The 18,079-nt window shown below is 39.4% G+C and overlaps 1 protein-coding gene across 1 annotated transcript in view; it reads left to right on the forward strand.

The window, feature by feature from the left end:
* Positions 1 to 18,079, forward strand: part of eif3hb (eukaryotic translation initiation factor 3, subunit H, b) — a 163,904-nt gene that overhangs the window by 98,095 nt on the left and 47,730 nt on the right. Inside the window, exon 3 of the mRNA XM_041189488.1 lies at positions 11,965 to 12,132. Within this exon, the coding sequence (XP_041045422.1) occupies positions 11,965 to 12,132 (168 nt within the window). The remainder of the gene's footprint in view (positions 1 to 11,964; positions 12,133 to 18,079) is intronic.

Genomic DNA, 18,079 nt, shown 5'->3' on the forward strand with positions numbered 1-18,079 from the left:
GTGCTGCTACACAAAGGCACTGCCTGGTATAACATCAAACTAAATAGAAGATCCGTTCTAATGAAAGATCATAGACTGGAAACGTTAACTCTGTTTCCCTCTCCACTGCTGTTGCCAGACCTGCTGAGCATTTCCAGCATTTTCTATTTGTTTTAACAGAAGATCTAAGATTTGATTCTCTGTCCATACTGAGATTGCAGCCAGGGAAACAGTTAATTTTGCTACAAATCCCACTAGTTGGGGAAAAAATTAAGTAGGATTCCTACTCCTATGCACTGATCCCTCATGGAAAGTTTGCATCTACGAATGCTTGGCTTGTCTGCAATGCTGTTGCAACTCCTGCCTCTACCCGACCACCAATGTGGCCAATGTTCACTCTCTAACTTGGGCAAAGTACTGGAGGATAAGTGGCATCTGTGGGGCATAGACCAACAAGGAAAACTGACATCTGCAGAACATAGATCTATGGCTTCAGGACACTGAAGGAAGGAAAAAAATGCCACATATAAATAATTTAGAGAAAATTTGTACTTTTGACATGTTAAATTATTTTGAGATATTTAATTTTGTTGGTTTACATTTTGTTTCATGATGAACTGATAATTCTTGGGTCTGAAACCTTGCAATGATATTGAAACAAAGTATTTGTCATGGCAACCTTCACATATTCTGGAATGGCTGACAATTTCCATTGCTTAACAGATTTTCAGATCAACTCGTTCTCATTTTGTTCATAGCCATAAATTTGCATAAACACTGACTCATGTTTCCTTGTTACTTCAATCCTTTCTTCTTCTTCCACGCTGAACAAGAAAGCCAGAGCTGCTTTGATACATACCTAGGAAAATTGGGGTGATGTTTGTCTGGCTTGATTTCTAAACAATTGACAATTTTTCATTAATTTCAGATAATTGTAATTGAAGGATATTCTACACTTTTTGAGGATTCTGCAGGGTTCACAGTGATGTCTTGATTCAAAATCTGTTTCTATAAAAGCAGAATCTTTTAAAATGATAGCAAGAGCTGTGAAGTTTACAAGATAAGCAACACTACCTTAGAATTATATTTGCCATTGCTTCTAAGCACATGCCACAAAGCCTATTTCACATTACACTACATTCAGTTCACAAGACAACATGAATATTGATCAAAATAAGCTTTACTGGTAAGATTTGGAACAACATGAGACCAGAACATGGAATTTATCAAAATAATTGAAGCAACTGAAAGATCAATTTCTGAAAATCATGATTTGTTATGAAAATGTTGCTTGTCTTTAAAAATCAAGGAGGCAGATGTCTTAACTGTATGGGGAAGTGCATAATATTTTATAGACAAAACAATAGAGAAAATAGTAAGGAAATATAGATTGAGGTAACAGGCCATTGCTGATGGCTTCACTATAAAAGCAATGTTTATTCTTTCATTGAATCCTGCATTAATTTATTAGCTTCAAAAATGTTGCTGGAAGATACGAAACAGATGTTTAATCAGTTACAACAGTGTTTTGTACAAGTTGTTTTATAGGATTTATTTTGAGCACAGAAGAAACAGTTTATAAGAGCTACAGCTGCAAGTCAATCAATCTATTTTCCCAAGTGAAATCTGGTATTGGACCATTGCTGATGTGTTGTTCAAATGTGTATTTCAGTCTTCTGTGAAGATGATAAACACTTAAGAGATTTTGAAAATTGACTTGGTTTCCATGGTAATAAAGCTTGATCTATCTTTTAATAACTCTTTGCTTCTCGTGATGATGTAAATTTGGTACTTTTGGAGCTTAGTTAATACTGTGGCTACCTATGGTTCGACGTGTTTGACGGGATGTGAAATAAGTCAGAAGGACTCTGAAATTATGATTGTTGCACCTCTTGTTTCCTGTGTCTTTTGACTTATGGGAGAAGGGTGCAGAAGTCATCCATTTCATATTCTCTTTCAAAAGCACAGGTGACTTGAATCGTATTTACTTTTTAATACAGAATGTTGGGGCTGGTGGTCGAATTAAAATCTCACCCACCTTTTAGTGTTTTGATTTATTTTAGAGATTTAAACTCTGGTGAGTAAGTTAATTGCAAATTTATGATTAGAAACCCCAACATTACTATCATTTAGCTCTAAAGCAGGTAATTTTTTTTCGCTTAGAATAGGGGAAGTAACAGGCATAATACTGAGGCTGCCACTGTCTCTCAGAGGATTTTGAACTAAAATTGTGCATTAATGCTTAACTGGGATCTAGTCAGCCACTGATGAAAGTGATGGTGCTGAACAGGATGCCAAATAGAACTGATTGTTTAGACCTCTTGACAGATTAATTTGAATTTAACAAAAAACATAGTAATCCTACCTCTGGTGTCAAACGCCACACTTGTAAAACAATTTAGAAGTAATTATTTTTATGTCTATTGTTTGGATGAACAATGTTGTAATTCCTGGTGCACTAGAGAGCAATTTGCTGTTCTGTTTTCCTCCGTTATGTTCATTGTGTTATAAGTTCCAGTTTGTTTTAATGAAAGCTAACATTATTACCAGGTGTAAATTTATGAGGGCGTTCCTGAGATGTTGCCTTTTTTCCTTTACAGAGAATTCCTTCCACTGTCATTGACAGGGCCCTTGACATTGTCCACCACATTTCCCACACTTTTGCTCTCGCTCCTCCCCCTCCCTCCCAGAAACACAATGGGGCTCCCTTTGTCTTCACCTTCCATCCCACCAGTCTCCATATTCAGTGAATCATTTTCCACCATTTCTGCCCCCTCCAGTGCGGTGTTACCACCAAACGCATCATCCCCTCCTCTCCCCTTTTAACATTCCTAAGGGAACGTTCCCTCCGTGATACCCTGGTCCACATCTCAGCTACCTCCCAACACCCTGTGCTCTTCCCTTGGCACCCTTTCACACAAACAAGGGGGATGTAACACCTGCGATTTCATCTCCTTTCACCTCACCATCCAAGGCCCTAAACACTTCTTCCAGGTGAAGTAGTGATTTATGAATACTTGTCTCAATTTAGTTTTCTGTATTGTGTTGCTCACAATGTGGTCTCTACATTGGGAAGACCAAACGAAGATTGGGTGACCACTTTGCATAACACACTCGCTCAGTCTGCAAGCTTGATCCCAAGCTTACAGTGGTCCATCATTTTCATTTTTCAAGGACGAGATCTCTGTCCTTGTCCTGCTGTATTGTTCCAATGAAGCTGGAAGAGCAGCACTTCACCTTTTGATTAGGCACTTCAAAGCCTTCTGGGCTCGACGCTGAGTTCAACAATTTCAGCTTATAAACTCTGTCCCTCCATTTGGTTTCCTATTCTTTGCATGTTTCAGTTTTTCTCTTATTTTCGTTTTCAGATAGTAACACACCTGCTCGAGGCGTATCTTTAGTTTCTTTTTTCCATTTTTTTGCCCACCCCTGTTCCTTTTGCCCCTTGAGGCTAACTATTTCTGTCATTCAGTCTCTTCTGTCTTCCATCCTATCTCAGACCTTTCCTTTTGTCCTTGTTTCATCCACCATTTGCTCAAAACCTATTACATCGCTAGCTTTCCCAATTCTGATGAAAGATCCTGGAGCTGAAACGTTAACTCTGTTTCTCTCTCTACAGATGCCGCCTGACCTATTGAGTGTTTTGACCATTTTCTGTTTTTATTTCACAGAAGTTTCCAGCATCCACAGTATTCTGCTTCCCAGCCACTCTAGCCTTGACCCCTTTTAACTATGCATTTTCTGCAGATTTCCCAAATGTCTTTTCCAAGTTTTTCACACAAGATATCCATCTCCTGCTTCCATGATTCCTATTATCTTCAGCTCCTGATCTTTCAATTCTCATTCCTGGGTCTATGCACATCCCTCCATGGCGGTATTTCATCCTATTTGTGCAATCTCTTTTAGATTCACTTTTTACAACCTTTTAGCCTTCTGACTCTGCTCTGCTTTGAATCCTTCCTTTTCTTTACTCATCATTGGTAGAAGAGCTTTTTGGTGCTTAAGCCCTGATCTCTGAAATTCCTTTCTTATATCCTTTCAACTCCCTCCTTCAAAAAATCATTGTAAAACCCATCTTTTCATCCTAGTCTTCAATTATACCTCCTAAACAGGCTCCCCTTAGTTTGGTCTTTCATTCCTCTTATTACTATTGCTATTCTTTAAAGTGCCTTGATGTAAATTCAAAGCACTATTATTGCAGACTATTGCGGTCTTAAGTCTCACCTCCCCAATTAGTATTCATGTTGACTCCTGGGTAATTTTAACCTTCAAAGATGGGTGAGTTTGAGTAGGGTGGGGAGTTAAACTATAATAAATTTCAAACCCAACCTGCTTCAGGTTTAAACAGTTTTAGGACTGGGGTGGTGGGCAGAAGACAAACCTGCTCATGTGTGGTGGCTCCCTCAACTAAATATTTAATCAGGTTGTATGCCTCTGATATTATTTCTCCTCCAGCTTTAGCATGGTTATCTGAACCACTGTTCACATTTTTTTGGGCAGCGGTGCTGCTGGTGCTAATGGCTTTGCTGTCACAACTTAACTGCTCCTTTAGACCCACCTTTTGTTTACTTTATTAGGAAGATTTAATTTTAATAATGTTATTGGAATTTATTGTGGAGTAATAGTGGGGCCTGTGTCTTTGTGTGTGTGTCGAACTTAATTGAATTGAAGACAGCTGGTCTGAATGCTTTGATGTATCAGAAGATAAGGTAGGTTTGAAATGTTACGTAGGTAAACAGGTGTACAGGGAACATTTGCATTTTTAAATAAACCAGACTAGCTTGAATTCAAAAGAGGGGGTGAAATGTTTCACCTAGCCAGGAGAAGTTAAGAGACAGTATGTTTATTTTTCCCAAAGATTACTAGTAAAATTGATACCTTGATAGATTTTATTATTAGCGGGGTAAAGTCCAAAGATATAGTGAAACAATGGGAATTTTCATTCAAAGGGGAAAATATGTTTAAATAGAGAAGGCTGTGTGTACGGGCAGGCATTCTAAGATCTAACACAAGTGTGAAAAGCCTCCAGCATCTAAGCCTCAAGCTGCTGTCTACAAGCAAAAACTCACTTTGAATTTGACTGGTCAGGTTATTGTGTGTCACTTTGCCTGGGTCTTTTAAAATCTGTGTGCCTTACTGTTGCCTGAACAAAAGTGTAACTGGGAGTTAGATTAACTCGGGGATTTTGTAGTTATTGTAATGGTAATTTGTAGATCTGTGTATGTACTTAAAATCACTTCTATTAATAAAGGTTTAATTTAGCATTGTAAGAAATCTGTAAGACCCAGTGATCTTATTACTGGTGAATTCAAGGCATGCATTTCAATATATACAAATGCAAAACAGTTGTGGCAGTTGTTTCAAGTTTCCCTTTGGGATTTGAGCAGCTCAGCATTTACCATCGGCTGTGACATAACAACTTTATGATCCCCTTTTGCCTTGAACCATCATGCCTTTTTGTCATTCAATCACTCCTACCTTCACCCTATCATAGATCTATTCTTTTGTTCTTTTCTCTCTTCCACCACCTTCCCCTACCTCTGTACTTGCTTATGACTTGTTATATCACAAACCTTTGCCAGTACTGACCAAAGGACAGTGATTTGAATTGCCAGCAGTGTTTTTTTTTCTCTCTCTATTGTTGCTGTTTGACCTTCTGAACATTTTCAGCATTTTTTGTTTCTACTTTAGTGATAAAGGAGCTCTACACATGTATAGCTGTACAGATGCTCACAGCTCCCATTTCTTGAGTGGCTAATTTTTATCATGAGAGATTTGATAGAAGTGTTCCTCTTTTCGTAATATCACTCACATTTTAAAAATAAATTAAGTTTCTAGAAGCTCCAGTGAAGATCTTGGACAGATTATCTACTGGAGAGGGTCTTGCATCTTGCTGAACAGCATTAGAGTGCCAGATTGCAAGCATGATGAGTTATATAATTAACTTCATTCAATTTGCAGCTGAAACCACTACCCAATAACATGAAAGTGCACCCTAAATCTGAGATTTAGAGTGATCCAAACTTTTAAAAATTAAATGAAAATTAAGAATTGTTATCCAATTTTGTGAAAATGTTCACTTCTCACAATTGAATTTGTTGGACCCTAGAGACAGTTAATGTTTTTCCTGACCCGATGAAGATATTTGATTTTATGTTTTTGATTACAGCATTGAAAATATAGTAAAGCTGCAGTTCCCTGAAACAATTGAAATGTTAATGCATTACAATAGTACTTGCCAACTGCTATAGACTGTTTAAAGTATTTTAATAAGCATGACTGTCTCTTGGCATAACAAGGAACAAAGAGAACTTTTGAGTTTTTATTTCTTTTGAGGCCATTATAATTTTGTTCAGAGTTCTGTTGAATCTAACTTCCAGGCATGTGAATTATAATATGCCAACTCTTTCACTGCCAGAAAGCATCCAAAATTTCACATAAAGCTGAAAAACATTTTTGCAGTTGCTTTACTTCCTCATCTACCTACGTTTTATCCAGCTGCTGGAAGTTTGTTGAACACAGGCAGAATGACTCGCTGACTTCAATGCTGGCACTAAGATTTCAGTAAAGCTTAATGAGCATGTGAAATGCTTGTTTTTGTCCACATCATCTGAGGATAAACGTCCTTTTCCCTTCCAAACTTGGTATGAATCTATAGTGTACTGTTTGGGCTCTTTTAACGTAAGGATGAAGCGCTGGTGATCACAGGCCTGGTTGTTATCATGGTAATTTGACATGATGAATTCAGAGTATTACACAAGTCTATTGCTGCATTGGGGTATTGGCTCAAGAGTGATTTTTTTTATATTAGTTTACCCTGAAGCATATTGGCATCAATAGTCTAAATGAGATTAATGAAAACCCTATGATTGATTTTCCTCCCTGTGGGAAGTGGCTAGCACCTCCCTCCTGGCATGCCATAATTAGTAACTTACCATTTGGGGAATTGCAGATATGATGCCACGTCTTATCACTTTGGTATATGACTCCATCATGTTGCTAACGAGCTTCTGCATTTTCTAAATTGTAGTTATAATGGTGCTTTGTCAGCAGTCTTGGCCAGAGTTTAGGAAACAGAGCTGTTCCTTGCAATATGAGCCTGTTCAGGGGGAAGAACTGGAAAATGGAACTTGACCCATAGAAGTAAAAGCTGCTGCAGCCTTCTTCTGGCTTTTCTCATCAATTTCCTTTACTCTGTTCCTGACTGCTTTTCCCACTCTTCACTACTGTTGCTATGTACCAAGCTGTTCTATCTAACCTTCACATTGCAGCTTGAAGATTCCAGCTCTTTGCTGTTCCTGTGTGCTGACAAGTTACAGAATAAAGGGTTGGGGGATGGGGTGGTGGCGAGAAGTGTGGTGTAAGGGAAGAGTGAGATGATTCGGTCGTGCAGTGGTAGATTAGAGAGCCAGTCACAAGTTGAATGTTATGAATTTATATTTTAATGACGTGGAAACTGAACAAGTGTAAAACTGTTGAGCTGTAGTTTGATTAGCACCATGCAGTTGTATCTTTGGGAAACAGAAATAGTTGCGCAAAAATTTCAAAGCATCAAGTAATACACCTGTGCACAGGGATTGATATTTTATCACTGATGGCAACGTTATTAGGATATTGGTATTGTCCCCAAAAAAAAGAATAATGACAACCCTGTGATTGTCTTTTCTCCCTATGGGGAATAGCTAGAACAACCCACTGATAGCATGCCATTCTACACTCCCCTTTTTCATACGTGAATTTTGCATTCTAGTAAAAATTATTTCAAATGTTAATTGTTATGAAGCATGACTACAGAGTGGATAGCATGCCTTTAATAAGACTTAAAAAATCTGTGTGGTGTCTCTCCCCCCCCCCGTTTTGATGTAGGAATGTTAATGTATTTCTCAAAGTTCAAAGACCATTCAACTTGTAAAGCTGTCAATCATTGATTACATTGATGCAAGGATTTGATTTTGCTTGAGTGATCACAAACAACAAAAGCAGGATCCAACCTGAAAAGTGATTTAAAGGTGCAGAGGACAGCTACTTTTAGTGGTGTGGATCCAATGTTGCCACAAAAGTACTCTTATTCTGAAGAGGCGAATGCAGGGCAAATTTACCTTAAATGGCAAAACATGTTTTCAGGAGGTTTTTTTTGTTGTGTATAAGAGAGGTTATACTATTGCAGCACTTTTGCATTGAATGTTCAATTTTTAAGTTGGGTGTTTTTCTATCGAGAAGTTAGATATGTTTTTTTTCCCAATGTATAATTACTATAAAAGATCGCGTAACTAAACTTCTGTCTTGATGGACCATGAATTGTTAAATGTGAATGATATACTTAAAAAAAAGTGAGACTAAACATCAAAATGTGGTCAAATTGATAAGATTTTCTTCCCTTATGTTCCCAATGGCCATTGTTGGTGAAAAGCCTCAAAATCTTTGGAGTGAAATCTATGGGGATATTTAGAATTTAAGCCTCATTTCCTTTGTACTGGAGTAATTTGCTCCATATCCCAATGTTCCTCATTAAAGTCCTTCTGTTAAGCGGCAGAAATGTCCTCTCTGGCCACCATTCCTGATCTTCCAAAATCCTTTAACTTTTTAATTTTTTAGTAGTATTCATCACTGTATTGCACTTCACTCCCAAACTGGATTTTGCAAGTCAATGAGAGTAATCAATAACAATGTTCTTTAAGATAGGTAAAAATAATCTATAACCTGTATTTTTAAAATTTGCTCACTGGGTGAGGGCATCGCTGGCTAAACCAGTCTTTATTGCCCATCCCTAACTGCCCTTGAGAAGGTAGTGGTGAGCTGCTGCCTTGAACTGCTGCAACTGTGTGGTGTAGGTACACCCACAATGCTGTTAGGAAGGGAGTTCGAGGATTTTGACCCAGCAACAGTGAAGCAGCGGAGATATAGTTCAAAATCAGGATGGTGTGTGGCTTGGAGGGGAACTTGCAGGTGGTGGTGTTCCCATGCATTGCTACCCTGTCCTTCTAGGTGGTAGAGGTCATGGGTTTGGAAGGTGCTGTTGAAGGAGCCTTGGTGAGTTGTTGCAGTGCATCTTGTATAGGGTGTACACTTCTGCCACTATGTTGATGGTGGACAGAGTGCCAATCAAGCAGGCTGCTTTGTCGTAAATGATGTTTTTATATATATATATATATATATATATATATATATATATATGTATATAATGGGAATGTCATGGGGAGATGATTGAATTCTCCCTTGTAGCCATTGCCCGGCACTTGTGTGGCGAGAATGGTATTTGCCACTTAGCAGCCCAAGCCTGAATGTTGTCCAGATCTTGCTGCATATGGGCATGGACTGCTTTCGTATTTGAGGAGTCATGAATGGTGTTGAACATAGAGCAATCACCAGCAAATGTCCCCACTTCTGATCTTATGATGGAGGAAGGTCATTGATGAAGCAGCTGAAGATGATTGGGCTTAGGACTGACCCTGAAGAACTCCCTGCAGCAATGTCCTGGGACTGAGATCATTGTGTTCCAACAGCCACAACCATCTTCCTTTGTGCTAGGCATGGCTGTAACCAGTGGAGAGTTTTCTCCTGATTCCCATTGACGCCAGTTTTGCTTGGGCTCCTTGATGCCACATTTGCTCAAATGCTGCCTTGATGTCAAGGGCAGTCACCGCCACCTCATCTCTTGAGTTCAGCTCTTCAGCCCGTGTTTGGAGCAAGGCTGTAATGAGGTTGCAAGCTGAGCAGTCCTGGCGGAATCCAAACTGAGTGTCAGTGAGCAGGTTATTGCTGAGTAAAGTGCTGTTTGATAGAGCTGTCAAAGACACTTTTCATCACTTTGCTGATGATAGAGTAGACTGATGGGGCAGTAATTGGCTGAGTTTGATTTGTCCAGCTTTTTTCCGACAGGACATACCTGGGCAATTTTCCACATTTCCTGGTAGATACACCGTGTCTCAAATCTGGGTGACCACAAACTAGAGTTGCCAAAAACCCGGACACTTTTATAATATCCCATACACCAATATTAGCTGAATAATTTAAAAAGGAATTTACTTGGACGATTTGGCTAGGTGCTGCATTGGCACAGTGTGGCTCCTGACTTGTCATCAGCTTCGCCAATTCACACGCCGCTCTATATCCTGCTCCAAGCGACCCTTCTCCCCGCCCGGCCTAGCTTGACTCAAACTGCCCACAACCCGAACCACTCAACCCAAAATCCAGCACGGCCAGGGTCCCACAGTTGCTGGATTTGGAGAACTATACCTGTATTTTATGATACAGCTTCTTTCAGGCGAAACATAACTGCACATTTTGTAGAACAATTTTACTCGCAGGAAGAAGTAGCATCTAAATAGCAAGGTCCATAAAAATTGAATCATGTATCAAAAAAAGCAGTTGGCAACTGACCAACTTCAAAAAGTATTTAAGTTTTACCCACCTAAATTCTAAGGACACCCTATTGATATGTGTGTCAAGTAAAGGTAATCTTCATTTGTGTAGGCAAGATGCTGCATACTATTAAGTATTGTTGAAAATATAATTGGGATAAAATTTGCAGCCATTTTAAAGTTACTATTTTGATAGACACGATGTATGACTATCCTATGTTTTTATTTTAATTAAACATTGCTTCAACAATGAAAAGTGATTATTAAGCATTCTCATATTTAACCTTTTTTCATGTCAATCAAGACAAATAACAATGCTATAATTGGCATTCTGTAATTTGTTTGATAGCTGTTTTCAGGTGTGTGGAATAGTAATTTATTTTTTATTAGTTCATGGGATGTGAATGACACTGGCAAGGTCGGCATTTGTTGCCCATCTCTATTAGACCTTGGGAAGGTTTTGGATCCTTTAATTATTTGGGATGGTTATAAGCCACCAGGCACATTTCCAGCTAGAGAAAGCAACAGAAAATTATTTTGAGATTTAAGTAGTAGTCAAGTTTGATGGTCAACTATGAGTCACCAGCCTTGTTTAATTTTAATGTCTGGGGTGTGGCTGACCATTTTGTTTTGTGGTGCTGAGCATTTTAGACTTTCTGTCAACAATATTTTAAGGAAATGGGATAAAATTGATATCTTTTTTGGATGGTCACAATCCCAAATAATAGCTATTGCTATACCAAATAAGTTTGACATTTGTGCGGGCCTTACAAATTTATTACTAAAATTCTGCACAGGTCAAACTGGATGATACCATTGCATGCTGCCTAATTCCCACTATCTGCAATAGTTGCTGATTGTTCGGGCTAGTAATTCTAAGATTATAATTAGAATATTTTCCACATATTTTTGCGTTGCAACAGTTTCTATATAATAATATAATAATGTGCTTAAAATCCCTGATCAGAAGTAGATTTTCTCAGGATGATTATAAATTACCTGATGTTCACAAGTATCTCTTGTACATTTCAATGCTGGTTGAAAATGTATATGATCTTTGATTGACAATTTCAATCACCTTCAGGATACCAATTTAAATATGCTCCATACAACGGTAGTATTTTCTATCTAGCCTGAGAGGTTTTACTGAAAACTTTAAGGCTTTGAGTACAATTTACAGTGAAGAGTAACATACAATGGAAACCATAGTATAGAGCAAGTTTAAATAAATTCTTAACAGTGTTTAAATGGGAACTATAAAAATATGAATGGTAGCTAGTGGATTCAGTTAGTTGGATTTTTTTTTTTGCTCCTCCATATCAGAGTAGTTTAGCATTGCATGTGTCTACAAAAGAATCAATAACCTATGGGCTGAACTGGGGGATAATTATTGAACAGTAGCATTCAAACCAGCAGTTTTTGATGTCAGCTACACATGGGGTCGTATTCCCTTCTATACTGAGTTAAGAGTTGATAGTTCAGATAAGTGTTTAATTTTTTATTTGAGTGGTGAAGTTTATTGAGGATAGATTCATATTAAATCATAAAATAAATCAGCAGTTTAAGCTGTTTAAATTGTAAATTTTTTTTTTAAATGATGGTTTATTTCTGTTTTGTTTTTCAGTTCAATACCAAATGGAAATGATGAGAAGCTTGCGTCATGTTAACATTGACCACCTCCACGTTGGTTGGTACCAGTCGACTTGCTATGGTTCTTTTGTCAGCCGAGCTCTGTTGGATTCCCAGTTTAGTTACCAACACGCAATTGAAGAGTCTGTGGTCCTCATCTACGGTCAGTGACGTTTTCCTATTCATTTCTTCTACTTTGCTGTTTACCTGGCAGTGCTGCCTGGCAGCCCCTCTCAGTAAATACCAACCCAGTGTCTGCCTCGGCCCTAGCAGCAGCTCAGTCTAGACAGGGTTTCCTTCTTTCTGTTTATTTTTTTTGCTATCAGAGCCCTGATGTGTACATTCTGGAATGCTGAAGTTGCTGCTTCATTTTTTTTTCATTCCTCTTCCCCCTTGTTGATGGCGGGTGGAACAGGACCAGATGTCTAACAAAAACTGATTGCTTGAGTCTGGCTCAGTACGTGACCTTACAGTTATGACACATTTTGCCAGATTTCTCATCTGACAGGCGCTCACAAAACGTAGACTGTTCTTAGCACAAAGATTTTCTTCTTTCTGCCCATTTAGTGGCGTTTCCTTTAGTCACTAAACCAGATGTTCTGTGCAGTATCATAGCTGTAGGTAAAACATCTTTATTGCCTTCCCCAAGCTCACTATTTGCCATAGCTGGCAGGCTGTTACAAAGTTTCCAACCGAGAAGTAAATGTTACATCCTGAATATCTGTCAGAAAAAATACTAATGAACACGATTAATCTTTGGGTAACACAAAAATTGTTTCAGTATGTTAACAATCGGATTACAGTAGAAAAGCTGTTAAAATATACTTTATTCATTGGAATTTTTTTTAACATTTCCTCCTGAATTTTCCATTTGTATCAAATGTTCTGTTCTACATCATTACTTATATGTAGGAATTTGTTTTGTGTTTCAGTTTTCCATTTATATGAAAATACTTTTGCACGTTTTCTCCCAAGTTTAGCAAATATAATTAACGGGGAAATAAAACCCATGTACCTTGAAAATGGTGCTGTAGAAATGTGACTAAACCCAACATTTTATCAGAAGAAAGCTTGACCAATTTCATCTGTTTAAACAGAAAACTAAGATTACATTAAATAAATTGATAATGGACCCAAGATAAATTGATTTCACTGTATGCATATAAATTTACAATCTTCAGATTAGGTGTATGGGTTTAATCTACACATGATAGTACAGTGGTAGATTGCATTAATATGCCAGTGCAGTTTACCATAGAAGAATAGGTGCAGTAATTTTCCACACCATGCCTTTTCTGAGTAAATAGCAAGGTAGGGAAACTGGAGTTACTACAAATTGTTCTTTTATACCTCCCTGTGGGTGTTCTGCACACCCTTCCTATTCAGAGAATTGTGCTTAATGCTGATGGGACAAAAGCCAAATTTGTCACTTGCAAGACAATTGTGGGTCATGTATTCCTTGTGATATTTGGTATTGCTAGATCCTTGTTTTTTTTTCATTTTCTGGACACTGTCATCTTTAAGCATTAAGTCTCTCTGGTTTAGTATGATTTAAATATAATATCAAGTTCTCTTTACTCTGCCCTAACAAGACTCAGACTGTCCTCAGAAGAACACATTTTCCATTTCCCCCCAAATATAGATGTTTGAGAATCAGGTTCTCTACCAATTCATAGCTTTCACTCCCCAAGAGAGATTTTTTTTGAGATGCATTTTAGTCATGGTTCCAGAGAATTTCTGGAGTTTGAGTGATCTGACCAGGAATATAAAATATAACCCATGGATGTTTGGTATGTCAAAACAACTCTCTCCATCAGTGCAAGAATTCTCATTATGGATATAAAAGTTTAGTTTTTTTCCCACCAAGTATAGAGGAGTCACTGCATCAAGGTATAGACACTGTCTATGCAGCTTTTCATTCATTCATTCATGGCATGTGTGTGTGTTGCTGGCAACACTAGTTACTGTCCTTGCGAAGGTGATGAACCACCTTCATGAACTACTGCAGCTCATCTGGTGAAGATGCTCTCATGGTGATGTTGGGGAGGGAGTTCCAGGACTTTGGTCTGGTAACAATGAACAGTGATATATTTCCAAATGAGGATGGTGCGTGACTTGGAAGGGAACTTGGAATTGTAGGTGTTTCCATGCTCCTGCTGCCCCTGTTCTAGATTGTAGCAGTCGCAGGTTTAGGCAATGCTGTTGAATGAAGATGCCTTGGTGAGTTGCTGCATTGCATCTTATAGATGGCACATACTGCACCCCCAGTGTGCTGGTAGCAGAGGGAATGAATGTTTAAAGAGGTGGATTGGGTGCCAAGAAAATGGGCTGTTTTGTCCTGAATGGTATCAAGCTTCTTGACAATTGTTGACTCTGCACACATTCAGGCAAGTGGACAGTATTCCATCCCACCATGGTGTCCTGGCCAATATTTATCCCTTATTCAACATCACAAAAACAGATTATCTGAATGTTATCACATTACTGTTAATGGGATCTTGCTGTGTGTAAATTGCCTGTCACATTTTTTACATTATAACAATGACTGCACATCAAAAGCACTTCATTAGCTGTTGAGCACTTTGGGATGTCCTGAGGTTGTGAAAAGCACTATATGATTGCACATTGTCTTTTTTGTGCCTTGTAGGTGATGGTAAGATATTGAGGAGTCAGGAGGTGAGTCAGTTGCCACATAATACCTAGCTTCTTGTAACCACAAAATTTATGTGGCTAGTCTGATTAAATTTCTGGTTAATGGTGACACACCCCAGGATGTAGATGGTAGGGATTCCATGTTGGAAATGCTGTTTGAATGTCAAGGGAAGATGGTTAGATTGTCTCTTGTTGGAGATGGTCATTGCCTGGCATTTGGTATAGCATGCAGGTTACTTGCCACTTATCAGCCAAGCCTGAATGTTATACAGATCTATTTGCATGTGGGCATAGACTGCCTCATGATCTGATGAGATGTGAGTGTTATTGAACACTTCACAATCATCAGCAAACATCGTAACTTCTGACCTTATGATGGAGGGAAGGTCATTGATGAAGCAGCTGAAACCCTTTCGGGTACAAACCCGTTTCCATCTGTTTCAGATGAAGTTACATTGTTTCATAGTTTGCTATTGTGAGATTTGAACTCTTGATACTCTTTTTGAGTAAACCTGTTTCCATCTGTTTCAGATGAAGTTACATTGTTTCATAGTTTGCCATTGTGAGATTTGAACTCTTGATCTTGGGGTTACAAACCCAGTACCATAACCACTTGGCTATTTCGGCCAAGCAAATGAACTCTTGATACTCTTTTTGAGTAAACCTGTTTCCATCTGTTTCAGATGAAGTTACATTGTTTCATAGTTTGCCATTGTGAGATTTGAACTCTTGATCTTGGGGTTACAAATCCAGTACCATAACCACTTTGCTATTTCGGCCAAGCTATGAAGCAGCTGAAGATGGTTTGGCCTAGTACACTGATTTATGTAACACCTGCAGTGATGCCCTGGGGCTAACATGATTGGCCTGCAATGGCTACAACCATCTACCATTGTGCTCGGCCTGACTCCAGCCACTGGAGAGTTTTCCCTCTGATTCCCATAAACTTCAATTTTGTTAGGGCTCCTTGATGCCATACTCGGTCAAATCTTCCATTTGATATTCACTGTCACCTCGCCCCTTGTCTGCTCTTTAGTGGATGTTTGGGCCAAGGCTGTTATGAGGCCTGAAGCTGAGTCCTGGCAGAATCCAAACTGAGCATTGGTGAGCAGTTTATTGGTGAAAAGTGTCGTTTGATAGTACTGTCAGTGACTCCTTCCATCAGTTTGCCAATGATTGGGAGTAGGCTAATGGAACGGTAATTGACAGGATTGGATTTGTCCTGCATTTTGTGGACAGGATATATCTGGGAAATTTTCTGCTTTGTCAGGCAGAGGCAAGTGTTGCAACTGCACTGGAATAGCTCGGTTAGAGATGCAGCTAGTCCTGATGTCTTTAACGCTACGGCTGGGATGTTGCTGGGACCTGTGCCCTTGGCTGTATGCAGTACACTGTTTCTTGATATCACATGGAGTGAATTGAATTGGCTGAAGACTGCCTTTTGTGCTGGTGGGGATCTCAGAAGAAGGCCGACTTGGATCATCCACTCAGCACATCAGGCTGAAGTTGGTTGTACCTTGTCTTTCAAACAAATGTACAGGACTCCACCATTGTTGAGGTTGGGGACGTTCATGGAGCCTCCTCCTCCTTTTAGTTGTTTAATTTTCCATCACCATTCACAATTTGATGTGGCAGGATTACGGAACATTAATCTGACCCGTTGTCTGTTTTGTTTACCTCTGTAGCATGCTACTTCTATTGTTTAGCATGCTTATAGTCTTGTGCTGTAGCTTCACCAGATTGGCACCTCATTTTTAAGAATGTTTGGTGCTTTTGCTGGCCTGTTCTTTTGCACTCCCCATTGAACCAGGGTTGATTTTTATGGTAATGGTAGATTGGTAAAGTTAAGTTGGGCCATTAAGTTGCAGATTCTGGTGGAGTACAATTCTGCTGCTGATGGTTCACGCTGCCCAGTTTTGTGGTGTTCTGAATCTACCCCATATAACATGATGGAGGATGCCCTCTGTGTGAAGACGGGGCATTGATAGGCTTGAGCTACTGTCACCGACTCCCTTCCATCAGTTTCTCGATGCTTGAGAGTAGGCTGCTGAGGACTGTCACGGATAGATGCATTTACAATGGGTGGATGCATCTACAACAGATAGATTGTTGAGGAAGAAGCCAAGGTTTCCTTCCTGTTGGTGTTCTTACCACCTGACTGAAGCCCACATTGCTGTGGGTTTGGAATCATATATAAACCAGTAATTGCAGTAGATTCCTTTCCTTAATAAAATTAGTGTATCAGATTTTTGAAATTATTAATGGGATGTGCGCATCTCTGGCAAGGACAGCATCTGTTGTTTATCCATAATTACCTTGAGAAGGTATTGGTGAATTGCCTCCTTGAATCACTGCAGCCCACCTGTTGTAGGTACATTCCAATACTTTTAGGTAGGAAGTTCCAGGATTTTGACCAACTGACAGTGAAGGAACGGTGATATAGTTCCAAGTCAGCATGGTGTGTGGCTTGAAGGGGAACTTGCAGATGTCGTGTTCCCAAGTCTGATGTCTTTGTGGTAGAAATCACAGGTATTGGAGGTGCTGTTGAAGGAGATTTGACTATTTGATGCACACTGATGCACCAGTGTTGGAGCCGGTGACTATTTAAGGTGGTAATGGGGCACCAACCAAGTGGACTGCTTTGTCCTAGATTGTGTCCAGCTTCTTGAGTGTTGTTGGAGCTGCACTGATCCAAGCAAGTGGAGAGTATTTAATCACACTCCTGACTTGAGCATAGTTGATGGTGTACAGGCTTTGGGGAGTCAGGAGATGAGTTTCTGGCCACAGAATTCCTAGACTGACTTGCTGTTACAGTCACAATATTGATATGACTGGCCAAGCTAAGTTTCTGGTCAATGGTAAATGCCAGGAAGTTGATAATGGCGGTAATGCCACTGAACTTCAAGGGAAGATGGTTAGATTCTCTCTTGTTGGAGATGGTCATTTGTGTGATGCTAATGTTATTTGCCACTTAACAACACACACCTGAATGTTGTACAGGCCTTGTTGCCAAAGGATATGATTGCTCAGTATCTTGAGTTGTAAATTGTACTGAACACTGTGTAGTCATCAGTGAACACCCCCACTCCTGCAGCAATGTCCTGGGGCTGAGATGATTGGCCTGCATCAGTTACAGCCATCTTCCTTTGTACTAGATATATTTCCAACCAGTTTTCCCACAATTACCATCGAGTTCAATTTTGCTCGGGACCCTTGATGCCACACTTGGCCAAATGCTACCTTGATGTCAAGGGAAGTCACTCTCACCTCACCTCTTAGGTTCAGCTCCTTGCCCGTGTTTAGAGCAAGGCTGTAATGAGGCCAGGAGCTGCGTGGCCCTGATGGAACCTAATCTCAGCATCGGTAAGCAAGTATTGCTGTGTAAGTGCCGCTTGATAGCTCTGTTTTGGTGACACCTTCCATCACTTTGCTAAAGATCAAGTGTAGACTAATGGGAT

The sequence above is a fragment of the Carcharodon carcharias genome, chromosome 6, assembly GCF_017639515.1.
Source record: "Carcharodon carcharias isolate sCarCar2 chromosome 6, sCarCar2.pri, whole genome shotgun sequence".
In the NCBI taxonomy this organism is placed as follows: domain Eukaryota; kingdom Metazoa; phylum Chordata; class Chondrichthyes; order Lamniformes; family Lamnidae; genus Carcharodon; species Carcharodon carcharias.